The 20,642-nt window shown below is 54.9% G+C and overlaps 1 protein-coding gene across 3 annotated transcripts in view; it reads left to right on the forward strand.

Moving 5' to 3' along the window:
• Window positions 1-20,642, forward strand: part of KCNAB2 (potassium voltage-gated channel subfamily A regulatory beta subunit 2) — a 109,661-nt gene that overhangs the window by 47,649 nt on the left and 41,370 nt on the right. For 2 of the 3 annotated variants that reach the window (XM_050745206.1, XM_050745116.1), the window contains exon 3: window positions 253-294. In XM_050745206.1, coding sequence (XP_050601163.1) covers window positions 253-294 — 42 coding nt within the window. Of the gene's footprint in view, window positions 1-252; window positions 295-9,914; window positions 10,148-20,642 lie in introns of those variants that run through there. The other variant, XM_050745286.1, reaches the window with a different exon arrangement.

The following is a 20,642-nucleotide window of genomic DNA, read 5'->3' on the forward strand; positions in this document are numbered from 1 at the left end:
AAGGAGCCCTTGGTGTCCAGAAAACTGGCTCCGGCTCTCTGCCCGTGGCCACCGGGTGGCGCTGCTGCAGAGCATTTGGCACCCGATGTGCATCCTCAGAGACTGCCCTGAGCAGGCGGCTGGTGGGGGGCCCAGGGGCATGAGACATTGGTGGTGCTTTCTGACCTGCACCTGCTGGGGTTGATGCCAACTGTCGACTCTCTCTCTTCTCTCCCTTTCTCCTTTTTCTCTTTCCTCCATTGCTGTCCGAAGTACTCGGTATGGGAGTCCCAAAAGACAGCTCCAGTTTTACAGGTAACGAGTCTTCATTCTCCCTAAAACCCAGTGAGCCGAAGGCCAGGGACTGGGCGGGAGGACTGCACCCTTGCCGAGCAGGGTGTGCTGGTGTTTTCTATGAAGCCAAAGCCCCCTGAGACCCCCAGGCTCTGCTTGTCACCCTCTGTGCCTACCCCCACAGGACACCGTGCAATGTCCTGATGGAAAATGTGAAGTCAGGTTAACTGTATGTGTTGATCTGCCAGAAGTTTGCTTTGATTTAAGCAAATGGGCTTTTGATGACTGCCAAGCTCTCAGCCAAATCTACCGTTAAAGCTTCCCTCATCAGGCAGCGCGGGAGACGCCTTCCTGTGGTCGCCAGCTTGTGCTGCTTCCGTTATCAGAGTACAGGACGTGGCGAGCCCATCCGTTCCCCCTTTGCCTGTGGGTTTGAGCTGATCTGGAACTCACAGAGCTCCTCAGGCTCATTGAAGGTTAATGCCTGCTTGGGGGTGTGCAGTACTGATATGACTTGGATTAGTGACATCTTTCTGATGTGTTTCTCTGTTGGTGAATTAAGAAACCGGGCACATTCACCTGGCAAGAGACCATGCCCCAGTGGGACGTGGCATCAAGATGCCAGGCTTAGGGCCCCACAGGGTGCTCTCGGGGAGACCCGTTCCTCCCCCTGGGCTGCTTCTCCCTCACCTGTAACGCAGGGGATGCATGTTCTTGGTGCAGCCTCCAACCCTAGGAAGTAAAATGTCAGGGCTGCCTGGAGCCCGCGGGCAGCAGCCTCCCCATGCCTTGGGACTGTTTGGGGAATCGGCACGCCTTCTGGCAGTAGGTCGCTGGTATACATTGCTGCATCTTGGCAGTCAGGCCAGGAGGTCTCTCTATTTGGACCCGGACACCTGGTGACAGTGCTTTGGGGGTCGTTGTCAATGCACCAGGCAGTGGGCATGGGGATGGCAATGTATTTCCATGTGGCTTTTCTCTCTCTGCCCCCGCCCCGGGCCATCGCCAGCCTTAGCACCTCTGACGGGGACCATAGACCTAGATGCTCAGAGTGATCTGTGCCACGCCTTCAGTGCCTCCTGGGAGGTCCTGCTCCTTATGGGGAGCTCTGAAGACATGGCCAACTCTTGGATCCTACTGAAATTTTGGTAGATAAGATTTTGCTTAAAATAGTTAAATCTGAACTCAGGCTTGCAAATGCTTTTCCTGGATGAAATGTTTGTATTATGATGTATGTATGCATGGTGTAACACATCCTAACAAATATACACCGCTCATCCCAGGGGATTTCATCAGTGAAATGAAACGTGTACCTGAACTGCATCCTCAGGGAGCCTGGGGCAGCCTCAGTCCTCGAAGGGAAGGGGTGAGGTCCGATGAGCAGGCAGGAAAATCCCAGGTGCAGACCTGCCAGCTCAAAAGGCCCGCCCACAGGTACAGACCAGCCAGCTCCAAGGGCCTGGCCCCGGGAGGGGCCAAGTAAATTGTCCAGTGTGACCAAGTGAGAGCCTTCCAGCCCACTCATGGCCCTCAAAACCCCACAGCCTCAACATGTTGTCCATCCCCTGGGAACACTGTGCATGAGAACCTTCATTTCCAGGTGGCCTGCCCAGCCCCAAGGGAAGCTCTGAAGCTTACCCTCTAGGCTCTCAGTTCCAATTCCAGTGCCCACAGGCTCTGGCCATCCTACCCCTTGGATATCCAGGGGGTCACTTGGGTGTCTATTGCGGGGGCTCTGGAGATAACCTCTAAGGGCTAGGGTCCTTGTTAACAGGCTGGGGGCCACTCCTAGTAGGGCACCTCATCACTCCAAGCATGCCACTAAACATGGCTGTTGGATGGTTCTTTCAGTTACTTAGGCCTGGCCCTCTCACAGGGCAAAGGCGTTAGAGGCATGTGCCCTGCCCCCATGCAGCTCCCAGGCAAGGAATCGACGTAGGACACTGTGCCAATCAGCTGTCCACCAAATGCTGCATAACAAACAGCTCCAAAACTCAGTGCCACACAGCAATTGGCATCTCTTCCTTGCTGCTGTGTCTGCTGGTTGACCAGGCAGCGCGTCTAAGCTGGCTCGGCTCGGTTTGTCTCCAAGCTGCAAGTTGAATCCCCATGTCCTCCATCTTCCCGTCCTTAACTGGGGCCTATCCCAGGCATGTCCTTCCCATGGCAAAAGTACCAGAGGAAAAGCAGAAACATGCAGGGTCTTTTACGGCCTGTGGTTGGGGTCAGAGCGCTGTCACCTCTGCTCACACGCTTTTGACCAAAGTAAGTCTCATGAACCAGCCCAAAGTCAAGGGGCTGGAAATATATTGCCCCCACCAGTGGGAGGAGCTATAAAGTCACATGGCAAAGGGCATGAGTACAGAGAGGAGTGAAGGATTGGGAGCAATACTTCCATGTACCCCAGGTCTCAAATAGCTCCAGTGATCTCCAGAAGGCAAAGCACGTCCTAGGAGAAGCCCAAAGAGCCTTTGGGGTCCGAGAAAGGAGGGGCCACAGCCGGCCGAGAGCCAGGAAGGCTTTGTGGAGAAGGCAGCAGGGGCTTGGATCTGGACCTTGAAGGCTGGGCAGGATTCACCACAGAGGCGAGAAGCACATTCCAGTCGATACAACAGCCTGAGCTACAGCTCAGAAGTGTGCACAGAGAACAGGAAGCAACAGTTACCCAGCCTGGGCCATCACGGACATGATGGAGAATAAAGAGAGGCAGGCTGTAGAGGTGGATGTTGGTGGCGGGCCTCGAATGCCTAGCAACAGGGCTCGGAGGCACTCAGAGGGCACTGGGGAGCCATCTATGGTGTTTGAGCAGGGCAGGGCTCTAGGAAGGAAGCCTGGTAGCAGGGAGTAAGACAGGGAAGAGAGAGGCTAATGCAAGGAGACCAGACAGTGTCCAGGAAAGGTGCAGGATGGCTGAGCTCCAGGAACTGCATGGAGAGAATGAAGGGGTGCAGGGCCTGAGAAAAGGATGTCAGAAGCCACGTCCACGGGGTTTGACCACTGATGGGCAGGTGCTGAGACAGAGAGGGACAGAGGGGAGCAGTGGACCCAGGGAAGGAGAGGGCCTCATTCAGAGCACGTTAGGCTGCAGCCACCACCCAGTAGTGAGGCACAGGCCCCCCTGACCAGGGCGATATGTGGGGAACTGACAGAGTGGGCTTGGGCCTTTGAGGACAAACCATTTCAATTGCCAAGGCCTTCCCAGGTAGTCACCCGCAGCCAGACACCTCCAGACTCCACGTCCTCTCCCAGCCTCCCACTTCATTTATCTTCCACGCTGTGTCTGGGGCACTGATTTCCTGTCCCCCACCTTCCCCCATGGCAGCTACCACTGTTTGCCCATTTGTTGTGGGGGAGACGGTTCCGCCTCCATTCAGAATCCCACATTCACTGGCGCGCTTTCTCAGCCGGAAGATGATGTCACGCTGGGACTTTGCTGGCATCCTGTGACACACAGTGACCCCAAGGGTCATGACCCTGGGGTTGGGGCTCAGCACTTAGCCTCATCCCAGAGCTCAGCCTGGTTTGGCGTGGTCTCAAAGCGTTTCCCAAACCCCGGGTCAGGACACGTGCCGTGGAGAAGGGCTCCTGTATCTCTGCCTCGAGTGAGTGGCAGTGTGGAGTCCAAATAGCAGGTTCTGGGGCTTTCCTGCCATTTATAGGTACTGGCAGTATCGGATATGCCAATCTGAGGTGCGTCCCCAGAGGAGACGAGGAGCATCGGCATGTGTTGAGCAGAGGCCTCTCCAGACCCCCTTGGCTGTGGGTGGTGGTCCCGTACCACGGGGCCCCTGGCTTCCCTGCTGCAGACACAGTTCAGATTTGAGTGATGTGTGGAAGCCACAGGCTCTGTGTCCCGCACTCAGATACCAAAGAGCAAGGCCTGCCCCTTTCGACCTGTGGGTCCAAGGGTTTGTGTTTCTGGCACGTGGGGATGGTGGAGGCAGCAAGGGTAGGCCTGAGGGACTGGCAGGACCCCCGCCACCTTGGGCTGCACCCCAACCCCACGCACCGGGAGTCAGCCTTGCCAGGTTGCAGCTCGGAACTGCACTTCCCGAGCTTTTAGGGGAAGAGGCACTCGTGAATAATTCAGCCTCTTTCGCTGAGATGAAAACGCCCTAATAGAACTAATGGACTCGCTGCCTCAAAACTCGAACCTGGTGGGACTCATCTCATTCACCAATTGCTTCTGACGTCCTGCAGTGACACTCCCTAATGAAAAAGCCGCCGTGCCAGATCCTTAGAGCGTCTGGTGATCCCTAATAAACTAGACTGTGGCTTTTTTAACGAGCAGACGCCCCCACGAAGGCAGGTGAGTTCTCCCTGCAGCCCCAGGACTGGATGCAGCTGCTACCCTCCTAGGGGAGATGCCGCTTGGGGGCACGCATCCGCGGGAATGAAAACACAGGAGACGGTATTTTGGGGTGGTTTTGTCTGATCTGGAATCAGACCCTCTACATTTTTTCGAAGCAGAAGACCTCAAAAAAGAGCCAGCCTGAGGTAAACTTGGAATGACTGTGATGGACGGGGTGGCCGGCAGTGTATTTCAGCCAGGCAACGCCTCTCGCTTGAGCCTGCTCACAGCCCAGACCTGCCCAAGGCTGACCGTTTTCGCTGTTTTCCCGTCTGCGGGAGACACGGGTGTCTAGCTTGTACCTCGCTGTGTTCACCGTTGATTAAGATTCAGCATTTTCCGGTTTTGCCCAGAGCACTGTCGGGGAGGTTTGGTCTTGTCTGAAATGTCTGTGCAGGAAGCACGTGCCGAGGGAGCTGGGGGCTGCTTGTTTGGGCCTCGGTTTGCTGGTTGTCCTTGAGCGAAAATCATTCTGTGTTTGCACTGATGCAATGCTGTGCGTTGTAGAACCGCACCCCGGAATGGTAGCTGCTCCCCTTCCATTTCCGCTTTGGAGAACTTTGGCTGGGCTCTCTGCTCTCTGGACGGGTGTCACCATTCAGAAGAGACGCTCAGGATTCCTTCTCAGTCTTATGATGTATGCTTTGTTGGCTTTCAGTAAACAGAACAATTCAGAAATTCCAGGTAGAGGAGTCTGGCGGGAGGTAGTGATTCCTACTGACTTAATGAGGTTAACATCTTCCTTGCATTTTTCCATGTCACGGTGTTAATTCACATGAATTCCCCTGGGCCCCTGACCTACAAGAATAGATTTGCACAAGGCAGGCCCAGCCCAGAAAAGAACCTGTAGGTGCCATGTAATTAGCAGTGGCTATTGAGGAGGGGCTTGTTTTTCTTGGTACCAGGGTGGTGAGGGAGTGTCAGGGCTCAGAGACCCTCACTCTGGAAAGCGGCCGGGATCTGGGATATTTTGAATCAGAAGTCAGGGTCACTGTGCTCTTGAGCGCAGGAGAAGTGGGGACCCTGAGGCAGGAGCCTGACAGCGGGGCTGCTCCCTCTTCCCTGCAGTGTCTTACTGGGGCCCCTTCATCCAAGGACCTAACGCTGCTAGAGTCTCCTTCAGCAAAAGCCCGGCATAGAGCCCCAGCGTGAGGGAGTCCAGAGGAGCCAGCCTTTGTCCTCTGTCCCCAGGCACCGCTGGTAACGGGCAGAGCCCCTTTGCCTTCTGCCTACTCCCATCCTTCTTCCCCTGGAGCAGCCCTCCCAGAGTCATGACCCTTCAGGACCACAGGGAGCCCCCACTGTGCAGAAGGATGCAAGTTCTGGCATGGGAGCCCCCTCCCCTACACAAGAGAGGGCGACCTGCAGAGAGCCGCTGGATCTGAGGTAGGAAGCCAGCCCCGCCCCCATCAACAGCTGCCTGGCACTGCTAGGAAATGCCCAGGTATAGCTCTGATTGGCCTTTTGGAGCCTGGGCCTTGGTTACTGTTCTACAAGTATCTGAGCCCCTCCTCTGTGCATGGGGTACTCCCGTGGGCACTGGGCAGGGGGCAGTGGCAGCAGGCAGAAGGGTCCTTGCCCTCCTGGACCCAACCTTCAGGGGAATCCAGCGGCTGTGGACCCCTCATGGCACCAGCCCTGCTCCTCACCCCTCCACCCCATGCCAAAGGCTGCCATTTCTGTGCCCACAAGTTCCCTGGCCCAAGCCCTACCCTGGCACCATGGGGATAAGCTCGCAGCAAGAGGCTCTGGGCTCCCTCCATGCCGCAGGGCCCCCACTTGCAGGCCTGCTCCCAGGGCTGCGAGATGAGCTCTAAGGAAAGATTGCAAGCGGGCCCCAACAGAGCTGCCCTCTCTCCCTTCTCCCACCCACATCCCCACACTCGGCCCTCCACCATCTTGTTGGGAAGGGGGCGATTATTCACATCTGTGTTCTCTCCCGTTAAGCATTTTCTAGGGAGATTTGGTGTCTGTGTGGCTCACTCCTCTCACTCAAGCCTATGGTCACAAGTTCCTTCCCGCCCTGCCTGCTGGCCCCTGCTGGTGGATTTTTCTCTCCACGGCATTTATCATAATTGGTGTCTTATCCCACGCCCCCCCAAGAGACTCGCTCCCTGCTGCATCACCAACTCCCACCCAGTTGTCCAAAGCCTCATCTCACGCAGCCCACAGCAGCCTGGTACAACAGGCCTCTGCCCAGCCCACCTCACAGATGTGGAGGCTGAGGCCAGGAGCGGTCAAGGTGCCTGCCTGGGTCACACCATGGGCAGGTGACAAGCAGAGCTGTCCCTGTCCAGAAGCTGGGCACTCAGCCACCCTGTCCTCCCACCCCAGGGCCTTGGCTGCATTTCCAGAGCCAAACCAGACCTGGGTTGCTTTTCATGAGTCATGTCTTGAAAGCTAATGACTATTGATCTCAGCCTGGTCGGGCCAGGCAGGGAACTTGCACCTGAGGCTGGTCCTGCCTTTCAGAAAGAGCCCTGCGGCTGCAGCCTGCCCAGCTGTCCTTCCTTCTAAACACAGACCCCAGGAAAGCAAGGGTTGGCCCCCATTTGCCCCACACAGGGCTGGCAGCCGGCCACACGGCCATCTCAGAAGCAGCTGCCTGCCGTGCACATGGAGGGAAGGGAGTGGCCGGCCAGTAGGCAGGGAGGGGAAGCTGGTGCTGCTGTCTGTGGGTGCCAAGGGCCTCATTTCCTAAGATGAACCTCTCCTGGAGTCCAGGCCTCTCTGCCCTCCAGAGCGATTCTCCCAGGAGGCAGAGGGTTTTCCATGCCAGGGCACCTGCCTGCTTCAGCGTCCAGAGGTCCGGCAGCCACCATCCCTCGCAGCGTAGAAATGAGCAGTGGTGAATGCAACTGCTGGCATGGGAACCCCCCAGCAAGAGAGGGCGACCTGCAAAGAGCCCCTGGGCCTGAAGCAGGAAGCCAGTTGTGTCCCCGCCAGCTGTTGTCCCGGCACTGCCGGGAAATGCCCAGGTATAGCCCTGGTTGGCCTTTTGGAGCCTGGGCCTTGGTTTCTGTTCTACAAGTATCTGAGCCTCTCCTCTGTGCACCAGGGGCACTCCTATGGGCACTGAGCAGGCAGCAGTGGCAGGAGGCAGAAGGGTCCCTACCCTCCTGGACCCAACCTTCAGGGGAGTGAATTCAGCACATAGGACAGCTAGAAAGGAATCTGCAAGGTGGATGATGGCGAGCGTAATGGAGACAGATCACAGCAAGAAAGAGGCACGTGGCATGGCGTGCGTGGGGCAGAGAGTAGGATGGGAAGCACAGGCCCCCTGGGAGCCATGCCCGTCAGACGGAGGTGCAGGCTGTGAGTGACCAGCACGGCAGGCTCCCTGAGGACAGCTGGCTGCCCGCTTTTGGGGAGGGAGCCATCCAGCCCTGACCAGGGTAGTGGGGCTGAGGCCTGTGTGGACACTGCTACCATCTCCCTGTAGGGGCTCCTCCGGGGCTCCTTGCCGGCTGGTCTCTGTTTCGCTCTTCTCTGAGCCCACCTTCCCCACCTCAATTGCATGTTCATGCAACAGGCATTCGTAGGCTCTGCTCTGAGCTAGGCCTCATGCTGGGCACAACAGGGCAGACATGAATGATGGTCCCTACAAATAAGATACAGACAAATACTTGCAGGGAAACCTCCATGAAAGAGGCAGCTGTGGGGTTCCTGGAGGTGGCCCCCCTCTCTGGGTGCACATATGGGCAGAGCAGTGAAAGGTCAGCAGGCCGGTCTCCCATTCTCAAGGACCCTGGTACATGGGGCTCATCACAAACTCCTGCCCCTTGTGGGTCCTTCCTTTGGCCCCTGGAGCTCAGCCCAGGAAAGGCCCAGCCTAGGGCAACTCCAGGACATCTCAGCCCCCTTCAAGGACCATGCTAAAGCCTCTGTAGCTGTCTCAGCTCCCAGGATAGCCCTCCCAGCTCCTTCCCAGGGATAATCGAACTTTTCCTCTCTTGGGGCAGAAATTGGGGACAGTGCTGGTTCCTTTGCAGTTCCCAGGCCAGGTTCCAGGATCCCCCTGTGCAGCTGACCCAGCTGAAATGGTGACTTCCCCTCTGCACCTTCTCTCTCTGGCAATGACGCAGGGCTGCAGTGCAGTCCACCTGGGCCATGGCCCAGGCTGCAGTCAGGTGGGGTGAGGGTCACTGGACTGGGGACCTCCTTTGTGTTGAGCCTGCCTCCATGTCCTCATGGCCCTGTCACAGACTCTGCAGGGTGAGGACTCAGCCCCGAGGCTGCCCTCACTGGTCCAGTCACTGTTGTGCACGTGAATTAACACCAGTGGTTGAGTTCTGGACACATGCTTTCTCCCTTGGCCTTTTAATTATCCACCATCTCTCAGGGCTCACTGCACATCAGTCTATGTTGAGACGCCTCATTCCTGACAGCAGCACCAATTCCCACTATGTGGATGGATTGTCACTTAGGCAACCAGTTTCCCTACTGATGGACATTTACATTGCTTTTAGTTTCCAGGAATGTGCGTTCATCGTTTCAGCTGACTATTTAGCAATGGTTCTTCACATAGAATCTTTGAAACTCCTCTGTCCCAACTAAGCCTCTTTCCCCAGGCCACTCTCCTCTGCAACCTGCTTAAATGCATTCTGCTTGGTTGTTCTTTTGCAAAAAGCATGAAGCCCAAAGATCTCTGCGGTGCAATGATGCTTTCAACAAGCGGGGAATGTGTTGTATAGATAGCATTTCCCTTTACAAGGCTAGGAGCAAATAGGACCTTCCTGAGTTGGGGCCACCTGGCATGCGGGGGTGAGGTGCCTCCCTGGCATAATTACGGGAGAGTTTACTTCAGCAACAGTTGTGCCCTGCGCTGCTTTCCCAGGGACAGCTTTGCCCTGGGAACCACTTCAAGAGAGCACTGTGATGTGGTACCACAGTCACTACGGAAAATCAACCCTGGTCTTCAGCATTTGGGGGGCTCAGGCTCTGCATGCTCTCTGTGCTCCCGTTTTCATTTGGACACTTGGGGTGCAGCCGTCCTGTCTGGAATGCAGCTTTGCCTGTGCTTGTCTCACAGATGCAGGGGGCAGAAAAGGGCGGCTTAGCCAGAGTTCCTGGCAAGCACTGCTTTGCGGACTGAGAATCTCATGCCAAGAGATGTTTACATCCAGGGGCCGGGTCCCGCTCCTAGACGCCAAGACCTCCTGGTGGCGGCACTAGTTAGAGGATGTTTCACTGCAGCTGCCCCCTGCCCCAGGGCCAGCCATCCAGCCTGGGGCACGCGGGGCATTGGCACACTGTCTAACTCATCACCGTCTGGACAGTGGCGGCTCCCAGGCCAGGCGGCACCATGTTGTCCATGACGTACAGCGAGAGTCTGCGGAGCGTGAGCAGCAGGTGCCACTCTGAGTGGGCCCTGCATCCCGTCCGCCAGACGGACACGCTGGAACTGCAGCGGCTGCGGGAGGTGCGGGCAGCTGCCCAGGCCAGGAACATGGAGAGCTTCCTCCGCATGCACGGCCTCTCCCTGGACGGCTGCACCGCCCAGCGCACAGGCATGAAGTATCGGTAAGGGCCGGGCAGGGGGGATTGGGGTGGGAAGTCTGATTTCAGCCACATAAAAATGTATAAAAGGGCCGGGCACGGTGGCTCACACCTGTAATCTCAGCACTTGGGGAGGCGGAGGCGGGTGGATCACCTGAGATCAGGAACTCGAGACCAGCCTGGCCAACCTGGTTAAACACCGCCTACCAAAAATACAAAAATTAGCCAGGCATAGTGGGGCGCGCCTGTAGTCCCAGCTACTCAGGAGACTGAGGCAGGAGAATCGCTTGAACTCAGGAGGCAGAGGTTGCATTGAGCCGAGATCACACCACTGCACTCCAGCCTAGGCAACAAGAGCGAGACACCACCTCAACAACAACAAAAATGTATAAAAGAAGAAAATGAGGCCAGGCATGGTGGCTCATGCCTGTAATCCCAGCACTTTGGGAGGCTGAGGTGGTTGGATTGCTTGAGCCTAGAAGTCCAAGACCAGCCTAGGCAACATGGCAAAACCCCATCTCTACCCCAAAATACAAAGAAATTAGCTAGGCGTGGTGCCATGCACCTGTAGTCCCAGCTACTTGGGAGGCTGAGGTGGCAGGATTACCTGAGCCCAAAGAGTTTGAGGGTGCAGTGAGCTGTGATCACACCACTGCACTCCAGCCTGAGCAACAGCGTAAAAAGTGAGACGCTGTCTCAAAAAAAGAAAAAGAAAAAGAAAGTGAAAGTGCCATAGTCCTCTCCTATCAAAAGAAAAGTCCTATTAAGAGTTTGGGGCCAGGCGCAGTGGCTCACACCTGCAATCCCAGCACTTTGGGAGGCCGAGGCAGGCGGGTCACTTGAGGTCAGGAGCTCAAAACCAGCCTGGCCAACATGGTGAAACCCCATCTGTACTAAAAATACAAAAATGAGCTGGGCGTGGTGGTGCGCACCTGTAGTCCCAGCTACTGGGGAGGCTGAAGCAGGAGGATCGCTTGAACCTGGGAGGTGAAGGTTGCAGTGAGCCGAGATCACACCACTGCACTCCCAGCCTGGGTGACAGAGTGAGACCCCGTCACGCAAAAAAAAAAAAAAAAGTTTGGTAAATTCTCCATGGGATAAAAATGTGTGGGGGTGTTTCTCCATGGGGGAAAAATGTGTTTCTGGGTGTTGGAGCCCCCTGCTGTAAATGATAGGCATGTAGGTCTGAATTCAGTTGGAACCTCCACAGGACTTTCTTTTCAGTGCGCTTGTCTCTGAATTCAGCACCTCGGACAGCACTCTGCCAGCCGCCGTTCTCTGGCTGGTGTAAATCCGTGTCAGTTGCAAATTGACAGCTTTATCTTCTGTGCCTCTCAGGAACATGCCCTTGTGAGAGCCAGTCAGCCAAAGGGGACCCTCCCCACCCAGGCCTTGTAGAGTTGCCAGTTAAATTTGAATTTCAGATAAACAGCGAGTAACTTTTTAGCATAAATATGTTCCATGCAATATTTGGGACATAACTTATACTAAAAATCTCCTCATTGTTTATCTGAACTTCAAATTTAACTGGGCGTCCTGTGTTTTATCTGGCAACACTCAATCTCTGGCTTCCATCTGAGACAGACCCCAGGGATCATCTGCGTGCTCTCTGCAGAGTGGAGTGCAGGCCGGGACTGCTCCTTTAACGTTTTCTCCTGTGGACAGAGTGTTTAGTCACACCATGAGCAGGTGACAGCCAGAGCGGCTGGTTGTCATTGTTTGAATATGTGGTTGTAATTTGAAGAAACGAAACACTTCTGCTGTGAGTCCATTAGATGGCAGAGTTTTTCAGGCTTTGTATCCTAAATCCAGCTGTAAAGGAAGGACAAAGGGTCTGCTAGTTCGGCCACAGCTGACCTCCTCGTTCTGCTGGAAATTTCTCAAGAAGGAGACGCTGTGCATTCATGACGGGCTAGTCATTGATTCCTTTTGTTTATTCAGTAAATGTTTATTGAGAGTCTGCTTGGCACCAGGCGCTGGGCCAGATCCTGGAGCTGCTGCATGAACAAGATTAACCAGGTCCCCACCCTCACTGCAGCCATGGCCTGGGGGGTGTGGGGGGCAGAGAAGCAGCGAGCTCACATGGAGACAAGTTCCAACAGTGGCCACTGGCCAAGGCAGCACTGCAGGACAATGCAATAAAGAGAAACCAGGGAGGCCAAGGGGGAACCCTCTGAGAGAGGAGTCATCTAAAGATGTGGAGAACATTCCAGCCCAAGAGGAGAGGGGTCTGGAATGGATGCCTGTCTCAGTTGGAGGAGTGAAGAGAAGGCCCAGGCGGCTAGGCTGGAGGGAGGAAGGTGGAGGACACAAGACGATGACACAGGAGGGGCCAGACCCCATCCTCCAAACTCAGGGGAAACCTCAGCTCCCTCCGATGTGGACAGGATTTGTGATGGAGGAGAGTTTAGTGGGTTAAATCAAGACCCCTAAAATTCACATTCATCCTAAACCTCAGAATATGACATTAGGCTGGGTGTGGTGGCTCATGCCTGTAATCTCAGCACTTTGAGAAGCAGCCTGGATAACATGGCGAAACCCCATCTCTAAAAACAATCAAAAAATTAGCCAGCCATGGTGAGACGTGCCTGTGGTCCCAGCTAACAGGTGGCTAAGGCAGGAGGATCACTTGAGCCCAGGACTTCAGTGCTGCAGTGAGCCCTGTTTGTGCCACTGCACTCCAACCTGGGCAACAGAGTGAGACCCTGTCTTTAAAAAAGAAGAAGAAGAATGTGACATTATTTGGAAATAGGGTCATTGCAGATATAATTAGTTAAGATGGGGCAATGGGGCCATCGAGAATAGAATGGACCCTAATTCCTATGACTGGTGTCCTTATAAGAAGGCCATGTGGTGATAGAGAGAGGAGCAATGGGCCCACAACCCAAGGAACTCCGAGGAGTCTCGGTGTTACCAGTGGAGGGTGTCCATCTTGAACAAAGAATTGGACAAAACGCACATACAAAGCAAGGAAAGAAAGAAGCAACAAAAGCAGCCGGGTGTGGTGGCTCACGCCTGTAATCCCAATAGTTTGGGAGGCCAATGCGGGTGGATTACATGAGGCCAGGAGTTCAAGAGCAGCCTGGGCAATATGGCAAAACCCCATCTCTACTAAAAATACAAAAATTAACCAGTTGTGGTAGCTCACACCTGTAGTCCCAACTATTCGGGAGGCTGAGGAAGGAGAATCACTTGAACCTGGGAGGTGGAGGTTGCAGTGAGCCGAGATCAAACAAAAGTACACTCCACACGATGAGAGTGGGCAAGTGGCTCAAGAACCTGGATACAGAATTTTCTGATGTTTAAATACCTTCTAGAGGTTTCCCATTGGTCACTTGGTGTACACCCTATGTAAATGAAGTAGTGGCCTGTGATCATTCTGATTGGTTGCAGAAAGTGACCAATCAGAAGCTGAAGTGAAGTTACAAAGTTATACTTCTATGCAAATGAAGACTTGGCCCATGACCAGCCTGATTGGTTGCAGGAGGGGACCAATCAGAAGTATCTTCCGTTTTTCATCTGCCACGCAGAAAAGGGGGCACCATGCAAAGAGAGTAGCCTCTGGTTCTTTTGTTACTTGGGCGTGGAAAGTTGGGGTTTTCCTTTTGACTTAGTTCTAGAAAGTCAGTGGGAATTGGCCTTCAGTTCCCTGCCTCCAGACCCTGGTCTCCTGCCCCACCAGGAGCCACCAGACGCTGGAAGGGGCAGGAAAGGACACCTCACTAGGGCATTTGGAGGGAGCCCTGCCCACACCTGGACTTCAGACTCTGGAAGTGGGAGAGAAGACATTTCTGTTGTTCTAAGTCCTCTAATTTGGGTTTCTTTGTAATGGCAGCTGCAAGGAACTAGCACAGGTGAGGAGGACATGTCTTTTATTTGCCTGAAGCCCCAAGGAAAATGTCTGAGCAGCCTCGGAGACACTGCAGGACCCACTGTGGGGCTGAAATGCCCTTGGGGATCTCCCTTCTCAGGGAGTGGAGGAGATGAGAAGGCAAAGGACCCCCTTTTTTTTTTTGAGTTTGGGTTTCACTGTATCGCCCAGGCTGCAGTGCAGTGGCACAGTCTTGGCTCACTGCAACCTCTGACTCCCAGGTTCAAGCGATTCTCCTGTCTCAGCCTCCCGAGTAGCTGGGACTACAGGGATGCACCACCACCCATGACTAATTTTTGTATTTTTAGTAGAGGCAGAGTTTTGTCATGTTGACCACGCTGGTCTCAAACTCCTGACCTCAGGTGATCCGCCCACCTTGGCCTCCCAAAGTGCTCAGATTACAGGCATGAGCCACCTCACCCCACCGACAAAGTCCCTTTAGCAGTTGATGGGCCAAAGGTTGTTACACCCAGGTCGGGGTGAAGAGAGGTGGGGAGAGTGGTGGCCTCACTCTATCTGGTGAATTTCATTTTGCTGCACCCAGGTTGGTAGGGGGTGGGTGGGGTGCTCCGTGACTCAGACCACCAGTTATTAAAGATCCCAGATAAATTTATTCCACGGTGACCTCTTCTCCGTCAGCAACTGGGCTGGGTCTCCATTAAACTTGGTCTTAAATATGAGTATAGAAAAGATGGTACCTGGGGATAGGCACTGCTCGGTGCCACAAGGAACCAGCTGTTCCCCTGGCCTGGGCGTTTCATCAGCTGAACTGAGCTCCAGCTGGTGGAGGTGGCCAGCAGCATTCCTGTTGCACTTCCCCATTTTTTTTGAGACAGAGTCTTGCTCTGTCGCCCAGGCTGGAGTGCAGTGGTGCGATCTCGGCTCACTGCAACCTCTGCCTCCCGGGTTCAAGCAGTTATCCTGCCTCAGCCTCCCGAGTAGCTGGGACTGCAGATGCGAGCCACCATGCATGGCTATTTTTTGTATTTGTAGTAGAAACAGGGGTTTCACCATATTGGCCAGGCTGGTCTCAAGCTCCTGACCTCAAGTGATCCACCTTCCTCCGCCTCCCAAAGTGCTGGGATTACAGGCATGAGCCACCACGCCCAGCCTACACTTCCCCATTTTTTTAAGCTGTCCTCAATTCTTGCTGTTAAAAAGAATTTTAAGATGAATTTTTAAATCCACACAGCCCCTGTGTAAGCGTGAGGGAGCAGGGTGAGGGCAGCTGGCTTAGCACCCATTTCCCCTCCTCTGTGGATGGTAGGGTTCAGAGATGTGGCCTCAGAATGGCAGATCAGAAGCTGTGACCAGACCCACGTTGTACTGGCCAGACACCAGCCCTCAGTTCAGCTGTGTTTTCCTCTGCTCCCCATGGTGCTGGGAGTGAACCCAAACTCCCACAAGGCTCTCCGGGACCCTAGCCTGCCTCCTTGGTTTCAACTTGGACCCCTCTCCCTCCTGCTCAGGAGGCTCCGGACACCGCCCCTTGTTTCTGTATCCCCAAAGGGGAACTCATTCCATCCGCAGTGTCCTCACACTTTCTGTTCCCTCTTCTTGGAGGGTGCCTCCCCAGACATGGCCTAGTTCCTTCCCATTGTCACATCTAAGCTTGGTCCCCAAAGAGACTGTCCCAAGCACCCACTCTAAACAAGCACCTATGAAGTCACTCAGAAGTCCCTCTCCTGAGTGTCTTCCTCACCCCTCGTCCATCTCGATTGCCTTGCTCTTTGCCCGTCTGCACTGCTTTGAGATCAGAGCTTTGTCTGTCCCTGGCACCCAGAATACCCCCAGCCTCTGTGAGTTTAGGTCGGAAGGTGCTACGTGGTCTTGGTCTTAATCCACTTTCCAAAGCACATGTCTCGTTCTGGCTGTGTCCTTGATGGTGGGAAGACAGGACTGACTGGAAGCTGGTCTGAGGCTCTCTCGGTAGTCCAGATGTGGATGGCAGGGAGCCTCTGCAGTCCTTGGGCACTGACCCTTGGTCATGAGCTCCTGGCAGGGCAGGAGTCCTGATTTCCTGTGCTTTCTGACTCTAGATCCCAGGCTCTTACCACAAGCTTAGGTTCACCAGGAAGTACTTGGTTGGTTGCCAAGTTCATTGAGCAGACTGTAGTTGCTCAGTTAACCATAGGCCGTCACTTCCAGCTGGGCCAGCCAGGGAAGGCTTACTGGAAAAGCTGGGAATCCAGGTGTGTCTTAAAGGACAGACGGGAAGGAGGGCACAGAGGGCAGGAGGAGGGACAGGAGAAAAACAGCAGAGGCCAGAGGGAGATGGCAGGTTAACCTGTCTACAAGGCCAAGTGCATCCTGGGAAAGAGGGGTCCCCAAGAGACAGAGTCCATCTTGGGAAAGATCCTGTTTTCCTTTCCTGGGGCTGCTGTAACAAGCTGGGTGGTTTACAACAGCAGAAACCTTTTCTTTCCCAGTTCTGGGAGCTGGAAATCCAACACCCAGGTGCAGCAGGGCTACACGTCCTCCAGAGGCCCCAGCGAGGGTCCTTTTTGCCTCCCCCAGTTTCTGGTGATGCCAGCAGTCCTGGGCATTCCTCAGCTTGTGGCCACATCGCTCCAATCTCTGCTTCTGCCCGCCCATGGCCATTTTCCTTTTGTGGGCCTCTGTCTCCAAATCTCTCTCTCCTTATGAGAACACCAGTCATGGCCAGGTACAGTGGCTCATACTTGTAATCCCAGCACCTTGGGAGGCTGAGGTGAGTGGATAACTTGAGTCCGGGGGTTCAAGACAAGCCAGGGCAATGTGGCAAAACTCCATCTCTACAAAAATTGACCAGGCATGGTGGTGAGTGGCTGTGATCCCAGCTACTCACGAGGCTGAAGTGAGGATCACTGAGCCCAGGAGGCAGAGTCTGCAGTGAGCCAAGATCGCACCACTGGCACTCCAGCCTGGGCAACAGAACAAGACCCTGCCTGAAAAACAAAAAGCAAAAAACAAAAACCGAGTCATTGGATTAAAGGCCGACCCTAATCCAGGACCATCCCAACTTGTTTACATTTGCAAAGACCTTGTTTCCAAATAAGGTCACACTCACAGGTATCAGGAATTAGGATCTCAACTGTCTTTTGGGGACACATTTCAATCTGCCACAGGCCCCAAGGATTGACTCAACACCTTGAGCCTGCGGGGACATCCCTGAGTGTCCTGGGAGGAACCCAGGCTCCCACCAGCTACCTGTGTGACCTCAGACAAGTCCCCTGGCCTCTCCATGACTCGGTTTCCTTACCTGGAAAGTGGAGACCAGGGTCACTACATCAGAATTGTCCTGAGGACTAAATAAGCTCCAGTGACATAACTCAAAGCTCCAGGCTTGGCCCCTTGTGGGAGAGAAATGAAGGCCCTTCCGGTCCCTGGGAAAAGGACCTTCCCACCCAGCAGTAGCTGTCCAGTCTAGACTGGCCCATCCTGTCTATCTGTCTTGGGGTCTCATTCGAGCACCTAGTCACACTTAGAGATGCAGTTCAGTGCCACGCAGACAAGGGGCAGAGGCATCAGGAAGGGAAGGAGGGAGGGAGGCGAGCAGCCAGTCATTCTGGAAGAGCTGCCGGGCCAGACGCAGGGGCTGGGAGAAAGCCAGCTGGCAGGCCCGGTGCCCTCCGTGAGGGCCTGCCCAGGACCGTGGCAGCAGCTGTGTGGGGTCTGTGTCAGGGCAGGGAGGGCTTCTGCTGGCAGCGGGCACCACATTGGAGACTTGGTGGTCATGGTCACCCCAGGCCTGGAAACAGCATCCGTCTGCAGCCCCAGCCTCTCCAGCCCCAGCTTCCCTAAAGGGACAGAACAGCCCTTCCCTCCCCGACAGGGCTGCTGAAGGCGAGGTGGGAGGAAAGGCAGAGAACCAAACTCCTGCACCGAGCGGTTGTCTTGTCACCGATTGTTGATGTGCTGGGTGTTTCTGGAGCTGGCCTGGCAGCAGGAGTCATGAGCCGTACCTGTTTTTCCTGTTTTTTGCTGTTTTTTGTTTTGAGACGGGGACTTGCTGTGTCGCCCAGGCTGGAGTGCAGTGGTACAATCATAGCGCACTGCAGCCTCAACCTCCCGGGCTCCAGTAATCCTCTAGCCTCAGCCTCCCTAGTAGCTGGGACCACAGACACACACCACCACACCCAGCTAATTTTTGTATTTTTTGTAGAGATGAGTCTCACTAGGTTCCCCAGGCTAACCGGGAATACCTTGGCTCAAGCGATCTACCCGCCTTGGCCCCCCAAAGTGCTGAGATTATAGGCGTGAGCCACTGTGCCCAGCTATACCTGTTACAGTGCAGATCCCCAGGCCCCTTCCTGGAGGTTTGGGGCATCTGTCCCTAGAGGCTCTTCGGTGGTCATTGTTGCTGGTCTTGTTACATCTCAAAGGGTGATTCGGAGGACGGAAGGAGGAAGGGAAGGAGAGGTGCTCGCTCGGGGCCGGACAGTTGCATGGGAAACAGCAGCAGCTCTGAGCAGAGCCAGCCGACTCACAGCCGCGGGCCGCTTTCCCATTTCTGGGCTCCTAGAGTTGGAAGTGAGTGTGGGGCCATGAGGTCCTGGTGAGCAAGAGGAAGGCGGAGGAACTGGCTTTGAAGACCATGTAAAGCTGGTTCCTGGGAAACACACACGGCCTGCAGGAGGCCTTGTCCTAGTGTCACCTGCAGCTTCAAGGTGTGACCCCAGCATAGTCCACTCAGCCCAACCACAGAATGGGCCCTGCCAGGGGGATCTACACTTTGGGCAAGGCTCGCATGTCCCGTTGGCAGTCCTGTGGCCTCTTCCTTCCCTCGGCCTCTCACTGTCTCTCCGTGTCAAGTCCCCCACCATCTGACGTGCCCTTTGACAAGGCCAGTGGGTCACCCTACTCCAGACACAGAACCTGCTGCTGCCTCACAGGCTCCTGCCATCTGCCCTCCTGCCCCTGCTCTCAGGAGAAGGACACTCCTGGAATTCCGCATGGAGCCCACCTTCTCCCTGGAGCCCTCACATACTCCCTGGCACCACTGACCCACTCTCCTGCTGGCCGACTTGGCCTTGAACACGGTGGCTCAGGCCTTTCCCAGGGACCCTTGCTTCGTGCCCCAGCTGAAGGAAGCCAAACTCACAGCACTTAGCCCCTATGGAGTCTTCAGCTCTTACTCAACTGGTGGACTTCTCCTCCAGGAAGGCCACCGGCCCTGCCTCCCTTTGTTCTTAGAAACTGCTCCTTTGGGGCAACCCCTTAACTGTTCAGCATCCTCTGCCCTTCCTTGGGCAAGAAGCCACCTTTGGATGTAAATCACACTCCGTTTAGCATGGACAAGGCGGTCTCTGCAGGATACAGAACCTCAGCCTCATTCTTGGAGGAGATGCTGGAGGCTATGCTTTTAAAAGCCATATCAGACCAGGCAGGGTGGCTCACGCCTGCAATCCCAGCACTTTGGGAGGCCGAGGCAGGTGGATCAAAAGGTCAAGAGATCAAGACCATCCTGGCCAACATGGTGAAACCCCGTCTCTACTAAAAATACAAAAATTAACTGGACATGTGGCATGTGCCTGTAATCTCAGCTACTCAGAAGGCTGAACAGGAGAATTGCTTGAACCCAGGAGGTGGAGATTGCAGTGAGCCAAGGTCGCGCCACTGCACTCCAGCCTGGTGACAGAGCGAGACTCCACCTCAAAAAAAAAAATGCTGCGTCTAAAACCTTCTCAAGGCCTTGAGCCCTCCACAGGGTTCATTCTGTGCATAGGAGCGTGTCTGCCCCCTTCCACTGTGAGCCTGTTGCCATTGTGGGGGAGGAGCTGGCCGGCCCCAGCTTTCCGGCCTCTCCAGGCCCAAGGGGGACGAGTGGGCCCCAGACACTGAGCCGGAAGCCTCCACTGCAGGGATGCTGTCTGTGGTGCACTCCAGAGACACAGAGCAGAGCTTTTAATTGGGGGTGGTTGCCCTCCGATGAATCACAGCAAGAGCTAGCTGCTTCATCTTATCAACAGCAGGTACCGAAGAGACAAAAGAAGAATCAGAACTCAGTTGTAGGTTGAAGTCAACCAGCCACACTCCATGCCTCTGACCGAAGCCTGCCAGCACAGGGCCGGGCAGTGGCTCACGCCTGTAATCCCAGCACTTTGGGAGGCCACTCAGGACACTGAAGACAGCCTCACCAGAGAGAAGGTTCTCCCTCTGATGCACAGAACCCCAGGGTGCTAGCCTCGTCCTCAGCTTGGCTTTCTGGGGCCTGTGCTTTGGAAGGAAGATTGTGGAAGGTCCGGATTTCCCACTTGGACAAGAAGGATCCTGCGTTAGTCAGGGTTCTTTAAAGGGACAGAATTAATAGGATAGATGAATATATGAAGGGGAGTTTATTAGAAGAATTGACTCACACAGTCACAAGGTGAAGCCCCACAATAGGCCATCTGCAAAATGAGGAGCCATGAAGCCAGTCCAAGTCCTAAAACATCAAAAGTAGGGAGGCCAACAGTGCAGCCTTCAGTCTGTGGCTGAAGGCCTGAGGGCCACTGGCAAATCACTAGTGTAAGATCAAGAGTCCAAAAGCTGAAGAACTTGGAGTCTGATGTTCAAGGGCAGGAAACATCCAGCACGAGAGAAAACTCAGCCAATCTAGTCCTTCGACGTTCCTCAGCCTGCTTTATTCTAGCTGCACTGGCGGCTGATTAGGTGGTGCCCACCGAG

The sequence above is a fragment of the Macaca thibetana genome, chromosome 1, assembly GCF_024542745.1.
Source record: "Macaca thibetana thibetana isolate TM-01 chromosome 1, ASM2454274v1, whole genome shotgun sequence".
NCBI classification, from domain to species: Eukaryota; Metazoa; Chordata; class Mammalia; order Primates; family Cercopithecidae; genus Macaca; species Macaca thibetana.